The 16,306-nt window shown below is 40.0% G+C and overlaps 1 protein-coding gene across 5 annotated transcripts in view; it reads right to left on the bottom strand.

Annotated features, from left to right (window-relative positions):
* ERI3 (ERI1 exoribonuclease family member 3) overlaps positions 1-16,306 on the bottom strand; it is a 277,371-nt gene that overhangs the window by 209,608 nt on the left and 51,457 nt on the right. For all 5 annotated transcript variants that reach the window (XM_044442391.1, XM_044442400.1, XM_044442373.1 and 2 more), the window contains exon 5: positions 13,430-13,521. In XM_044442391.1, the coding sequence (XP_044298326.1) occupies positions 13,430-13,521 (92 nt within the window). The remainder of the gene's footprint in view (positions 1-13,429; positions 13,522-16,306) is intronic.

The following is a 16,306-nucleotide window of genomic DNA, read 5'->3' as shown; positions in this document are numbered from 1 at the left end:
AACCAGGGTTCTACATATCAACTTTATAGTCTTGTCTGCACTGTGGCTTCTGAGTGTTACAATTACAGCAACTACACAAGTGCATTATAATTTTTTACCTATGTGGAAAAGAACCAAGCAGTTCATGACAGTAAAACCAATGCATATTCATATTGACTACTTGAACGGTAATATTTGCATGTAATACCTTATATTTTAATAATCTATTTAATATTACCACCCATGTCTGTATATATTTCCATATCATCTTTCATTAGATGTACAGTAGATAGTTTGATGTTTTCCACTGAAGGTGTTGGCAGTTCGTATACAATAAAGGCAGATTTTGCTTGGCCTTCACTGAAGTATTATATGAAAAAAACGCAATGCAGATTTTAATATTTTTAATCCTGGAGAGTTAATACAGAAAAAGTCCTGATTATGGAAGTGAAGTGGGTAAACTGCACAGAAGTGAAAGGAAAGTCCAGTGCTGAAAAATATATACAACCGAACACGGAACATGAGAAAAATGAATCAAGGCAAACTCGAAATTATAAAGAAAAAAATCATTAAAAAATGAAACAGTTAATCATCACACTATTTGGTATGAGCAAACTGAACAAAACTGGAATGAGATATTTTCAGTGAGTCAAACACAAAGTGTATTACTCTAGAAATAACAAACTCAGAAGAAACTGTGATGGTGATACTGTGACAAGATGCTGCATAGGCAGGAAGGGCTATAATGCAAAGTATGAACATATAACATCAGTCAAAATTTGTGAAAACCATAACAACATAAACATCATTCACATCTATACATCAACAACAGGTGCTGAAGGAGAAGAACACATTGATATCACAATGTGGCCAGTATAAAAATTAGACAGACCACATAATTAGAGAGGAAGAAGGAGGCCATGTATTCTCACTGCCAAGACAAGACCAAGGAGTAGATTACAGTACTGACCATGAACAATTCATGACAAAACTCAAAGTCAAGCTGAAAAAGAGCATTAAAACAAGCACAGGGCCAAACTGCAGAAGATGATCATTATATGTTTTACAGACTACAGCAAAACCTTTGACCATGAGCATCACAAAAAGCTATGAATGGTCCTGAAGGAAATGAGAGTGTGTTTGATTATCCTGATGCAGTACCTGTATTATGGACAAGGTACTACTCTTGGTACAGATTACAGACACATAGAAGGGTTTCCCATAAGCAAAGCTGTCAGACAAAGGTCTATCAAATCTCCATTTTCTGTTCCGACTCAACACACTGAGCATTAGGTAGCCTGGATTAGGTTCAAAGGAAGGAGGAGTCAAAATGCAAAGAAGATGCATCGATATTTTAAGATATGTAGATGATACTGTATCTCTGGCTGAAAGTGCAATGAATTGAAATTATTCTTCAGCAGGGAAAGAAGAAAGTCCAAAGCAGAGCTAAAGCTGCACATTAAGAAAACAAACATCATGGCTATAGAACAGAACAATACAACACTAAGGTCAACAATGAAGGAACTGAGACTGAGAAAGTTTTGTAAACCTTGACTCAATCAATTCAAATGGAGACTACAGCCAAGGAATTAAAGGCAACCAAGACAAGGAAGGGCAGCGATGAAGGAATTCCAAAAGGATAAGGACACTTCACTGGATATCAAGACTAAGATCATCCACACAATTGTATTTCCCATCACTATGTGTGGCTGTGATAGCTGGACAGTGAAGAAAGCTGACATCAAGAATATTGATGTTTTTGAAACATGGTGCTGGGGGAGAGCTTTGTGAATATCCTGGACCCTGGATCAAATCAAGCCAGTACTTTCTTTGGAAGCAAAATTGATGTAACTGAAGCTGTCATACTTTGGGCACATCATGATGTTGTTGTTGTTAGTCGCAAAGTCATGTCTGATCCATCGCAACCCCATGGACAACATTCCTCCAGGCCTTCCTGTCCTCCACCATTCCCCAAAGTCCACTCAAGCTCACACCGACTGCTTCAGTGACTCCATCTAGCCACCTCATCCTCTGCCGTCCCCTTCTTCTTTTGCTATCTGTTGTTCCCAGCATTAGGCTCTTCTCCAGAGAGTCCTTCCTTCTCATTAGGTGGCCAAAGTATTTGAGTTTCATCTTCAGTATCTGACCTTCTAAAGAGCAGTCAGGGTTGATCTCCTCTAGGACTGACCGGTTTGATCGCCTTGTGGTCCAGGGGACTCGCAGGAGTCTCCTCCAGCACCACAATTCAAAGGCCTCAATCCTTCGGTGCTCAGCCTTCCTTATGGTCCAGCTTTCACAGCCATACATTGCAACTGGGAAAACCATAGCCTTGACTATACGCACTTTTGTTGGCAGGATGATGTCTCTGCTTTTTAGTATGCTGTCTAGATTTGCCATAGCTTTCCTCCCCAGGAGCAAGTGTCTTTTAATTTCTTGGCTGCAGTCCCCGTCTGCGGTGATCTTAGAGCCCAGGAAAATAAAATCTGTCACTACCTCCATTTCTTCCCCATCTATTTGCCAGGAAGTGAAAGGACCGGATGCCATGATCTTAGTTTTCTTAATGTTAAGTTTCAAGCCAACTTTTGCACTCTCCTCCTTCACCCACATCAAGAGGCTCTTAGTTTCTCTTCACTTTCTGCCATTAGAGTGGTATCATCTGCTTATCTGAGACTGTTGATATTTCTCCCAGCAATCTTAATTCCAACTTGTGATTCATCTAGCCCCACCTTTCTCATGATGTGCTCTGAATATAAGTGAATAAGCAGGGTGACAGTATACAGCCTTGCCGAACTCCTTTCTCAATTTTGAACCAATCAGTGGTTCCGTGCCCAGTTCTCACTGTTGCTTCTTGACCCGCATATAGGTTTCTCAAGAGACAAATAAGATGGTCTGACTCCCACCTCTTTAAGAACTTGCCACAATTTGTTGTGGTCCACACAATCAAAGGCTTTAGCATAGTCAATGATGCAGAAGTAGATGTTTTTCTGGAACTCCCTAGCTTTCTCCATGATCCAGTGTATGCTGGCAATTTGATCCCTAGTTCCTCTCCCTCTTCGAAATCCTGCCTGTACTTCTGGTAGTTCTTGGTTCACATACTGCTGGAGCCTAGCTTGTAGGATTTTGAGCATAACTTTGCTAGCATGTGAAATGAGTGCAATGGTGCGGTAGTTTGAACATTCTTTGGCATTGCCCTTCTTTGGGATAGGAATGTAAACTGACCTTTTCCAATCCTGCAGCCACTGTTGAGTTTTCCAAATTTGCTGGCATATTGAGTGTAGCACTTTTACTGCCTCATCTTTTAAGATTTTGAATAGTTCAGCTAGAGTACTATCACCTCCACTAGCTTTGTTGTTGCTCAGACTTCCTAAGGCCCATTTGACTTCACATTCCAGGATGTCTGGCTCGAGGTCAGTGACCATCCCATTGTGGTTATCAGGGACGTTAAGCTCATTTATTTATTTATACCATTTTTATGCCGCCCCATTCGCAAAAAGCCTTGGGGCAGCTTACAACATTAATAAATAAACATAAACAAACAGTTATATAATTAGAGTTAAAAAACCAGAAGCATCTCAGCATGTACATAAACACCCAATAAATACAATTCATAAATTAACAATTAAAATAACTTTTAAATAAAAAGGTCTTGGCCTGGTGCCAAAAAACAAATAACGATGGTGCCAGGCGGACCACTCTTGTATAGTTCTTCTGTGTAATCTTGCCACCTCTTCTTAATCTCTTCTGCCTCTGTTAGGTCCCTGCCATTTTGGTCCTTTATCATGCCCATCTTTGCATGAAATGTTCCCTTCATATCTCCAATTTTCTTGAAGAGATCTCTGGTCCTCCCTATTCTACTGTTTTCATCTATTTCTTTGCACTGTTCATTTAAGAAGGCATTCTTATCTCTTCTAGCTATTCTCTGGAATTCTGCATTCAGTTGGGTGTATCTTTCTCTTTCTCCCTTGCCTTTCGCTTCCCTTCTTTCCTCAGCTATTTGTAAAGCTTCCTCAGACAGCCATTTTGCTTTCTTGCATTTCTTTTTCTTTGGGATGGTTTTAGTTGTTGCCTCTTATACAATGTTGCAAACCTCTGTCCATAGTTCTTCAGGCACTCTGTCTATCAGATCTAATTCCTTAAAACTATTTGTCACCTCTACTGTATATTCATCAGGGATATGATTTAGGTCATACCTGAGTGGCCTAGTGCTTTTCCCTACTTTCTTCAATTTAAGCCTAAATTTTGCAACGAGATGCTCATGATCTGAGCCACAGTCAGCTCTTGGTCTAGTTTTTACTGACTGTATAGAGCTTCCCCATCCTTGGCTACAGAGCACATGGTCAATCTGATTTTTGTGTTGACTGTCTGGTGATGTCCATGTGTAGAGTCGTCTCTTGGGTTGTTGGAAAAGAGTGTTTGCTATGACCATCGTATTCTCTTGACAACATTCTACCAGCCTGTGCCCTGCTTCATTTTGTACTCCAAGGCCAAACTTGCCTGTTATTCCGGTTATCTTTTGGCTTCCTACTTTAGCATTCCAATCCCCCATGATGATAAGGATATCATTTTTTGGTGTTAATTCTAGAAGGTATTGTAGGCCTTCATAGAACCAGTCAACTTCAGCCTCTTCAGCACCAGTGGCTGGGGCATAGACTTGGACTATTGTGATGTTGAATGGTTTGTTTTGGATTCAAACTGAGATCATTCTGTCATTTTGGAGATTGTATCCCAGTACTGCTTTTCCTACTATTTTATTGACTATGAAGGCTACTCCATTTCTTCTGAGGGATTCTTGTCCGCAGTAGTATACCTGATGGTCATCTGAATTAAATTCACCCATTCCTGTCCATTTTAGTTCCGGGCACATCATAGAAGGAGACAATTACTGGAGAAGACAATAATGGTAGGGAAAGTTGAAGAAGAAGGCAGAAGAAGAGAAGGAAGACCAAGTATGAAATGGACTGACATTCTGGAGGGCATTAATTCATATGGTCACTATACACTGGATACAACTTTGTTGGCATGTAACAATGACTTGAAGGTTCTCGCTCAGACACACATCTGAGAGAGCACTATTCCCCATATGTACCAGCTCATCCACTGTGGTCTTCATCAGAAGCCCTTCTCTGCATTCCTCCTCCTAACAAGATGAGGGGAAAGTTTGCAAGGAGGAGGGCCTTCTTCTGCATAGCACCTCAACTCTGGAATTCAATAGCTCTTGAGGTCCAGTTGTCACTGACTCTTCTGGCTTTTAGGCACCAACTAAAGACATAACTGATTAGCGGTTATTTTGATAGGTGAATTTTTAGGTATTAATGCTATTTTATGCTGCTGCCAATGGGACATGATTTTAAAGGATTGATATTTATTTCTAATGTTAATGGTTAATGCTTTATTTTGGGGTTTTTATATATGTATATAGTATTTTGTATTTAATTCTATTTTTCTTATTTTGGTTTTAATCCTGTTAATTTAGTTACTGATTGTATTGTTATCATTATTGGGTTTGTAGCAAATTTTATATTATATTTGTATTATTTTACATTGTTGAATTTTAATATATTGTAAGCCACCCAGAGAGTCTATAGCTAGTAGGGTGGCAAAAAATTGAATAAACAAACAAACAAATATTTAAAAGGAAATACAGGAAGTACCCTACGAGTTCCATTCCAAGAGTATGTTCATAAGTCCAATTTATAAGTCCAACAAAGTTAGCCTAGGTACCCAACTAACACAATCATATAATTATATCAATTATACGTAATAGGTTTATATTGACACTGGAGAACTTCTGTGGCTGTCACTGGAGGACTTCCAGAAGTTATACTTCTGGGTACATGGCAGTGTGGAAGTGCACCCATGTTGTTTGTCTGATGGGTTCTTCCCCATATGGCATTGCCGTTAGGTTGGTAGGACCTATGCTATACCTTCCTGGACTCTCCTCTCTCAATTATTACTGTAAAGTACACAAAAGCACTTTTGCATCTTTGAAAGTTCGCAACTTGAAGGTTCACATGTAGGGGATTTCTATATGGAAGGGAGGGAGGGAGGTCAGAAGGGAGAACCTATTAACCAGTTTCTTAGATGAGACATAAGAGGAAACTATGGCCTAACTAGAGAATTCTTGGCTTGCTTGCCAGCTCATGAAAAGGACCTGAAAGAGATAATCATTTGAATAAGGTTTGTATCCATTTCCACAATATACAACGAGGTTGAGACATCTGTGTTGTACTTCTGGTGCTCCTGGATCATAATGATAGAGCTCAGCAGGCTGCCTTTCTTCTGTTAGAGTATCCTCTAGGAACAGTACAATACATCAAGATATACAAGTCAGAAAAGAATGACTCACAAGATGTTGCTTTGCTTTAAGCACAGAGTGCAATGTCAGTGCAGCAAGCCCCCCAACAATACCATTGAAACAGGGAAGAATTTGCCACAGAGATACTGGAGAGCACAAGTGCTCAGAGGCAAGCCTATATTGTACATGAGCTCTAGGCAATTCCTTTGTCTGGCCTTTCAAACAAGCATGTTGCATTTTTGTGTAACAAAGAGTACACAACTCAGTGAACTTAAGAACTGAGAAGATCATAACGTTACATTTTGCAGCAAGCCCCTCACTAAATTACCCCAACTCCAAGCTTGGTTCATCAGCTGTTCATTCTCCAGTAGCTTCTTGCACAAAGCCAAAGAAGTATCTTTTCTATAGTACTTGCTCTCAGACCTAAGGTTCCACAGGCTTAACAAGTCTGAATCCCCACTCATATATTCCAGCTTGGCATGTCTAGTGTGTCTTATCTTTACCTTCAGGTACCTGTTCTTTAATTAATAGCATTTCTATGTCAATGGAAGAAACTTTACACCCAGAATGAATGGCCCTCTCTCATTAGATCCACTGCTGTCATGATGTATTCAGGCTGTAGAGTGTGATTCATTTCCTCATTGGTGCATGGGGTTCTTTCTTTTCCTTAGTGGGGGGAGGTTTCAGAATGAGTGACTCATATTTGCCAAAGTTGACATGAGACTCTGTTGATGTGAAATGCCTTTGTCAGGACAAGCCTTCAGAAGGGTGATGTTCCCACTCAGGAGCTTTTTCCTCGTTAAAGAAATTGCATCTTAACAAGGAAGGAAAGAAACTGAGCAGGATGGGAACAACTGTCTCTCCTTTGCCAGACCTATTCATGCTGATCAGTGGAGGCCTGAAATCAGTTGATCCACCCATGCAAAGGCTGGATACAGAATCAGCATAATGTTTTTGATCCCAGCTTATGAGCCACCAGAGGTGGGAATCTCAGACTCTCCCACATAATGCTTTCCCACAAAGTATTTCACTATCTCAGATGGGCTCATTATATCATCTTGCCAAAACACCGATCATCTCTGAATATTCAACTATACCTAGACACTGTCATGGCCCAGGACTGGCATCTCTCAAAAGCTGAAGCTTCCAGAGATAGTAACTCTACAGAGCCATCAAAACCCTTTTCTGGTCAATTTGAAGTGAGGCACACTGTCTTGAACCCCATGTTTAACACTACCTTCCAACTCTGAGGAATGGGGTTCAGATTACTCTAGTGTACAAAAAGACTCTGGGAAGCAGTCCCCAACTATTTCCTCCCTTTTCCAATCTTCATTCCCAAGAAAAGGAGGCTGGCTCTTTAACAGGCAAGAGTAGCACCCAAAAGGGTAGGGTCTCCAGAGAGAATTGGGTTGCCAGACTATAAAAGCCTGCCATGTGCAGCCAGATTCAGCTGGTGTAACCTACTCAGTCACTAGCTTGAGGATTGCTGACCAAGGTCCTGAAACCTAGCTTTACAGATGTGACCCAGCCATCTTGACCACACTCTCTCTTAGCCCAGGACAAATGATTGATTTCTTGATGAAGCATGACAGATTCTTAAAACTCCTAATGAAGAACATCGGAGCATTGAAGTATCATAGGACGATGTGATGATAAATCAGCTACAGTCCTAACTGAATGGAGTTATTACCATTATGTATTGGTAAACACTAGTGTGGACTACTTCAATGTGCTGCCTCTAGAGCTTCCTTTGAAAACCATGTAGAAACTTTGAGCTAGTTCAACATATGGCCGCAAGGCCATCAACTGGAACAGGTGAATTCAGAATTCGCTTTAAGATTTCTGTTCTAGGAGAATGTATAATTATCATAAATGAAGAGAATGTTAGTCTATAAAACTATGATGTCATAAAAAATAATCTTATTCTGCAGCAGGCAGGCTACCTATTTCCCAACCTCAGAGTAACATTCCACTAAGGCAGGGGGTAGGGAACGCATGCCCTCCTAGATGATGGAGGACTCTAATTTCCATTAGCCCCAACAGGCATGGCCAGGAATAATGGGAGTTGGGAGTCCAAATTTTTGAAGGGACAGGGACTCCCCATTTTTGCACTAAAGCATTACAATGCTTCCTCTATGTGTTCACCCTAGCACCTCCAAAGCATGGCACAGAACACTATACCATCCCAGGAATCTAACTTCCAATTCACACTTGGGAAAAAATAACAGCTTAACAATTGATAATTATTTGCTATTTCCGAAAGTTGTTACCTGTTCTGTAAGTTAAAGTCTGTAAGACCCTATCCCTCAACCACAAGAGCAAAGAAGGATAATATTGATAGAATCCTTAGAGAGATCAAGGTAGTCATAGTTGTTCTAGTCTTCTCTTTTCAACCCTGGGCCACCCTTTGAGAGAACCATTACCAGAGTAAATGCCTGGCTGGCTCTAAAACCACCTGCCTCCACTCTCTTTTAAGATATCCAGTACCTGATCTGTTTGAGAGACCAAAACATACAAACAAACAAAAAACCACTACCATTCCACTCATCATAGAAAATCCAATCCCAGTTGCACCCCTCTCATCAGCATTTAAGGTACCTTATGATGTCTTCTATACCAGTTCTTTCTTTAAAAGTATATGCTCTAGACATCCCTGGGTCCACCCAAGGATAACAAAAACAAATAAGAAAATATTTCAGGTATGCTATTCTCCTTTCATTAAAAGAAGAGAGTCCTAAATAAAATCCTTAAAACAACAGCAGATAAGAGTTTGGAATTCATTTCTCACACACCGAGAGAGAGAGAGAGGATGTACAGCATTGGAGAAGTGTCACAGATTCTTAATAGATTCTGAATAAGTACAGTTGAAAAGATAAGCACCAAAATAGATGTTGGCTGTTTGTCTCAAATGTCAATTACAGAGAAACAGAGTTTACCTTGAAGCACATCCCATGATTTTTGAATGCATACCACCTACTTCTCCTGACATTTACTGGGAATCATGTGTTTCATACCTAACCCTACAATGGTACTCTTGCGACTTATTTGAGCTGGCCTTTGCCTTTCTTCCCCTACCTGGATTTAAACTAACATGATGTCTGCAAACTCTTGTAAAGTAAACAGCTCTTAATCCTGCACACAGTAACGGCACACTAGTTAGCTAGCCTTCAGTGTACTCTAAGAATATAACCCAACTACACCAAGGAATACATTCTAGGTACACTGCACATAGAAGCTACTGTGCCTCTTTTAGAGAAAATGTAACAGCTCTGCTCCAGTTCCAATGGAAAAGAGATGTAGCTCAGTTCTGCTTTGCTAAATCTTATTTGGCAATGTGTCTAAACACATGCAAACTTAATTAGTTCAGGGGGGAGCCTCAGCATTTGTAGTGATGGATAAAAGTAAACAGGGAAATGAGACGAGTCAGGGCTGGCAGCAAGTGCTCTCTCACTCAAGCTCAAGCCATGTTCTCTGACACACAGCTAATCAGATGTGATGCCACTAAGGCTGCCACAGCCAATCTCCGCTGCAAAACAGTGACGGGTTGTTCACTAACACGGAGCTGCTGAAATCCTTACCTCTGTGAAGCTGAAATCACAAGATCATGTATTTTCCACTTGGTACCAGCAGTGCCCAAAGATTAGCCTAAGTATCAGCTTCCAAAGTTCTTGTGTTAAATAAAAAGAGAATGCAGAGTTGGGTGAAGAGAAAAGCTATTTGTGACGCCTTCTGAGGCTAGAACTAAGTCTTTTCTCTCACCTGGATGAAAATGCATGCAAAAGGTGTGATTTTAACAGACTCAAAAATGCTCTGCAGTGTCTCCTGCTGGCCAACAAATCTTAAATTCTTTTTGTAGTGGGGGAAGTCCCTTTCATACACTTTTCACTCACTGAACCATAGACCTCTAAGAATCTCTTTCTCAAGCCCTGTTTGGCAGGATTTCCTACACAAAAACACCACAGACAGATGCTATAAGGCTCCCACTGAACACAATTACACAGCTCCTCAACTATTTTAGAAAACAGTTTTGTTTTTGGTATCCAACCTAAAACAGCCCAGCTACCATATTAGACTATTGGTTCTTATTCTATATTTAATGATGTTTGACTCTCTTCTTCTTGGACCCTCAAAGCTAGTTTTGTTCAGCTTTTGTGCATTTATGCATTCTACATTCTTTATTATTTTGATGCTCCCTTTCAAATCATCTTCTGTTTATTTGTATCTTCCTTAAAATGCAATGGTCAAAACTGGACAAGCTACCCCAACTATTATTATTGGATTCCATCTTGGACAGAATTTAACAAATTTCAAAGGAATCACTACCAAGGAGTTAGGAATTTGAAAACTAGAGCATGAGACTCCAAAGATCAGACTAAATGACTAAAAAATATACAGCTGTACATAATTTATTTATCTTGGTTACCCAGGCAACTTTGAACTTGTATGAGTACAATTTGAGACTTCTACTGAGAAGCCTGTAATGATGAAGATATGGTACAATGGTGAAAAGCATGGGACTGGGACTCAGTGATCTGGGTTCTACTTCCCATTCAGCCATGGAGTCAACTGGGTGACTTTTGGCCAGTCACTGACACTCAGCCCAACCTACCTCACTGGGTTGTTGTTGTGGGAATAAGACTGAGAGCAGGAGGAGGAGAATGATGTAAGCTACTCTGAATTCCTTTAAAAAGAAAAAGGCAAGAAATAAATCTAATAAATAAATAAATAAATCAGGCACAAATGGTAACAATTAAGTGCAAAATGTTCTTCATATGGTGCAGGAAAATTGAGCATTTACCATTCAAAGTCCTAACATAACGCCAAAAATACAACCTAAGCATACCCAAAAGGTCATGTGAGAAGTTCATTTTCTAGACTGGATGTTATAATAATAATAATAATAATAATAATGTAGGTAAGTGTGGATTTCACGAATTCCCTCCCCATCCCCAAATGAGTGCCATTGAATGGTGAATGCATGCAATCAAGGGAAGAAAAAAAAAGATGCATTTTTACTAAAATGAGTCTGGGAGCATGTGCTTTTTAAAAAAATGAAAATACAGCATTTTCCTCACTGACCCAATGATTTTGGGGCGGGGGCGGGGGGGAGTCTCTGGACCTTCCAAAGTTGCCTATCCCTATTCCAGAGGTCTGACCTGCCCTGGTCTTCGTATCTAAGGCCAGATGATAAGTGTCACAGCAAGAAAAAAAGCATAGTCAAACATCCTTAAAACTCATCCTCATAATTATACATTCTCAGCCCAGCAACAAAGAATAGAGGTGTTGTGGCACTCACAGGCATTCTCCAAGCTATCCCATGCCAAAGTTTGAAAGAAATAGTTGAGCTCTGCTGAACACTATAGGAAGAAAACCAATCTATGTTGGCTTTTGCACATGGCAATCTCTTGGTATGGCTCTTATAGGTGTTTCTGTTAACATAAACAGTGAAAAGCAGTTCTTTTGTCTGAAAGAACAGCACCATGTCCTTCCACATTTCATGCCAGTTCACTCCCCATTTTTTCAGTTTTTTGCTAACCAAGCCAACCTGTAAATGCCCAAAGATAATTTCCACATGCATCTTACAACTGGGAGAAACCCATTCCTGATTTGAAAGCCAAATAGCTGTGATGTTAGAATTGTATAAGTCAACCCCATCACCGTTTTCATGTGATAAGCTTTTTTCATCAGCACTCTGCTAGTTAAAGGCAAAGTCCAGGTCAGAGGCATCCTAACATTTCTGTTTGTGCTCATGAAATCTAAGCAGAGGTGACTTTTTGTGAACATACAAAAATTGTAGAATGTAAGTAGTTACATTACAGTTGTCTATTCAAGAAAGGCAATGAAGGAAAATGCCTCAAGCATAAAATAGCCTCAACACCAATATTACATGACCAATAAAATGGCAACTGTGGTTCAGTGTAAGAGGACAAAAATTCCTGACTTCACAAGCTACTACAGCAAGTTGGCTCTCAAAAATTATCAGTCAATATATGACCACTAGGAGCAGAGACACTATGCCTCTTAATACCAGCCAGTGGGGAATAACAATGGTTCACAGTAAATGCCTCCATGTTATTTTGCTTTGAGGTTTCACCCACAGGTATCTGTGGTTGGCCACTGTGAGAAGCAGGATGCTGCACTAGAAAAGATGCACTAGATGCTGCACTTTGGCCTGTTCTAGCAGAATTCTTCCAATATCCTTAATGTACATAATCCTTCCAAATAAGTATACCAATCATTTGTGTCGCTCAATAATCTAATATTATATAGCAGACCAAGACACACAATTTCAAAACCGCTGGGCATTCAGAAATTAGCCCCATCATCAGTTCCTTCAGTATTGACTTTTGTTGCCATTAGCTGATGTGTTCTAGCTGATCTTCCTATAAGAAATGCCTAGCAAAAGGACAGAGCTCTCAGGTCTCAGACCATGCAGAGTTTCCTAAATTAAAGATATGCAAGCTTCAGGGAGATTGCTTTTATTTAAGATTAACACAGAGATGTCAGCACCTCAGCGAAAGTAAGCTCCCATTTAACAGAGGAGAAGAGTGTTATTCAGAAACACTACCAACCCTTCCAATCCTTCTCAAGCATGAAATGAAACATTCCTTGAACTTCAAGCTAAACAGTCACCATTCTTGAAGGGAAGGGTCTCCCTGACAGAATATATTGTGGTTCAAGCCCAGAAAAAAGTCTGTCATCTTGTGGTCTATCTGTTCACAACACAGGAGCAAATGCTTAAATCTAGAAATGCATCAAAGCCCACAATTTAAATACCGGGGATGCACAAGAATATTCCATTTTATAGATCTTACCAAACTAAAGGAGGGTACCAACCTTCCTTCCCGATACAGCATAATCCATACTCGTTACTGAGATAGAACAGTGCTGGTAAATGGGTAAAGAAAGAATGACATGCCAAGAGTCAGGGCTATCATAAGTGGCTAGGCATGTATCAGTAATAGACGGTTGAAGACACTATTCTAAAAACATTGAGGTAATTGCAGAGTTAAGACAGAAGGGAGTTGGTAGCACAAAGCAACCTATGCATTCCTGCCATAAGGGACATGAGGATATCCTAGTGTAAAATGAAGTTTTTTTCTGGGAGCAAGACTCATTACACCATGAACACATAATCCTCGACCATATACTCACATTACTTTCAGGTCCCAGTCCCCACAGGTTACAAAAATCGACTTGACACTGGGATCCAAGAGGCCTTCCTTTGCCATCCACTCCTCAACCCTCTGAAAGAAACAGACAGAAACCTGAGTTTCCAAGACATGGAAAAGAAATGCAGTGGTTAAATGCCGATAAGCCTCACAATCACACAAGGAGAAAATTGTGATCTTATCCGACATGGCTGCCCCCCTATTCCCCTCTCATTCTCTTTGCTTCCTCATTTCTATGAAAGTATGCTTGGACCTTTGAAGATTTCCCATACGAAACATCAAGCAGCCAGAAAAAGGGGTGATTTTTATCAGGCGTCACAACAGTTTTGCTTACAAAAAAGCCATCACACATTAATATTGCCAGCCTTCTTCTGTGTGCCTTGACCTCTTTCTATCCCCAAAAAGATAGTCTGGTAAACTAGCAGTTACAATAGGTCCCATTTCAACATACTCTCTGTCCCTTTCTTCATTTTCCATCCAGGCAGGTTTTTCATTAGTTTTAGATGTTTCACCATTCTTGCAATCCTCATTCAAAGAGGATTCCCATTCCCATTTTGTTCCTATGAAACCAAGATCAGCTCCCAACTCTGAGAGATCTGTGTTCAAATCTCTCCAGCCATGGACAACACTCTCTGTGTGTTATCCCACATTGGCATGCAGCTTTTTTGTTTTCAGTTCCTGGAGATTAGCTCACAAGACAGCACACACAAAATGAAGAAACAAACCAGCACTACAAACAGAATACTATGTTCTATTCTCTGAGCAAATTCTACCTTGGATATTGTATTCTGCAATGAGAAATAGCATTATTTGCCTGTATATACATATAGCATGTGAAATGTATTTCCACAAAATTCTTCCACAAGGAAGTTGTCAATACAAAACATACTTGACCGTAACACATTAAAAAAATCCAAAGTAATATAGTCAGGTATGCCCAAATTTAGCTCCTAGAATTAATTGCTATTATGGTCTAGATCCAAAAAACACAACAAATTTTGCACACTCCTACGGACATTTGGTTCTCAACCATTACTGCTTTATGCCACCTGACAAAACTCTTAAAATCAAGAGAAATTTCAAAAGCAGCTTGTGATACAGCATGAGGGGGCTGCTCAAAGAAAAGTGGTCAAAAAGTATTTGGACTTGCCTAAAATGACTTTTTGTTCCAAACATATTTATACTGCACCACGTGTACAAAGCTGCTCAGTACAAAAGATTATTCTTGGTTATATATGGGTATTTAAAAACACATGTGGGTATTTATAAACCACCTGCATCTACAGATTTTAAGGCAATGTGTACAGATCATAAAAGCATAAATATATAAAACCAGCACATAGAATCAATAAACTATATCTACATATGCATAGGAATAAAATACATGGCAGGCAAAGCTACCAGGAAGGCATACAAAGGCAGATGTGTCTTCATCATGTGGCTAAAAAGAAAAATTGTTGGTGCATGTCTAATCTCAAGAAGAAGGCCATTCCACACAATAGAATGTGCCCAGCAGGCTTCTGATGGATCCAAATCCCAATTTATCAGAGGAGATTTTTAGTAAACCATGGATCACCGGAGAATGCAATGGGGAAAAAAACATTTTCTACTGTCCCCACTGCCAAACAAACAATGAAGTGACCTAGCATATGTTTAGGTAGCCTCACAGTAAATCTTGCATCATTTGTGGTCTAGCCATCATCCACCTTGTTTCATAGCTACCTGAAATACCAGGAAGCAGAATGGGCACCACAAATCCCACAGAGAGCACTTAGAAATGATCGTGTCAATAGTCCTTTACACCTCTCTGTTCCATAGTGAGACCGGATTCTTGAGAGGAGTACCAGCTCTATCCACTGGAAACTCCGTCACAGCATACAGAAGTCCATCTAATTCAACTAGTTTCTGGAGGTTCATCCTGACATACTGTATACAAATGATGGTGTGATCATGACAATGAGGCTGTGCATATACCTTTTTTCAGACCACCCCTGCTACAAGTTGAGACAAAGACTAAGTTAAGGATATGTCCTTCTCTGTGAGTTAGGTGGGTGTTAGTTTGAGACAGCCCCATGGCTGATGCGCAGGTTATAAAATCCAGAGCCAATACACTAGTGGAGGTCTCAGCATTCCTCGCATATCAAGGCAGTAAGACTGCTGGGAAGCAGAATGATTAGTACACCAGCAACATTCCTAGTCTTCCCCACCCAAGTCTCAGCAATTCATGTCAGGCAGGCTTCCTCTTACATGAAGGAAAACATTGTGTTAATTATAATCAAATTTTTATATCACTTTTTAAAATGAATACAAATGTGACAGCCTAGGAAAAGCGACCAAAGCAAGTATCAGTATGGGAACAGAAGTAGAGGATGTGTTCTAAGGATAGAAAGGAAAAAGGAGCTATGCAGAGCACTCAAATTCCTTACTCTGTTCCTTTTCTCTGTAATGAAAGATGAGGAACAGTTGCTATAAAGGGCAGACAATTAAACTGAATTGATGCAAAATTATATGTAAAAGCCAATACTTAAAACTTGCTTTATTTCCAAAAGACTTATATCAAAGGGTAGTAGCTCAGTGAGAGAACACATCCTCTATAGGCAAGAAGTTCCAGGTTCAACCCTGGAACTTCTAGATAGGGCTGTCAAAACCTCCTGCCTGAAATCCTGAAGAAGCACCACCTGTCAGTATCAACTGGGGTCCCAAGTGTGCGTGTGTGTGTGTAATATATAAAAATATATTTCAAGGGCTAAATTAAATTTCACAGAAGCTCCTGTAGGCTGTATTCCAGTAATGTATGAGGCCAAAGGCAAAAAGGCTGGAGTCAAAATATCAGCAATTTTAATTTTAAACCTCATACTAC

The sequence above is a fragment of the Varanus komodoensis genome, unplaced genomic scaffold, assembly GCF_004798865.1.
Source record: "Varanus komodoensis strain SLA01 unplaced genomic scaffold, ASM479886v1 scaffold1, whole genome shotgun sequence".
Classification (NCBI taxonomy): domain Eukaryota; kingdom Metazoa; phylum Chordata; class Lepidosauria; order Squamata; family Varanidae; genus Varanus; species Varanus komodoensis.
This window is presented reverse-complemented; position numbering and strand designations above follow the sequence as displayed.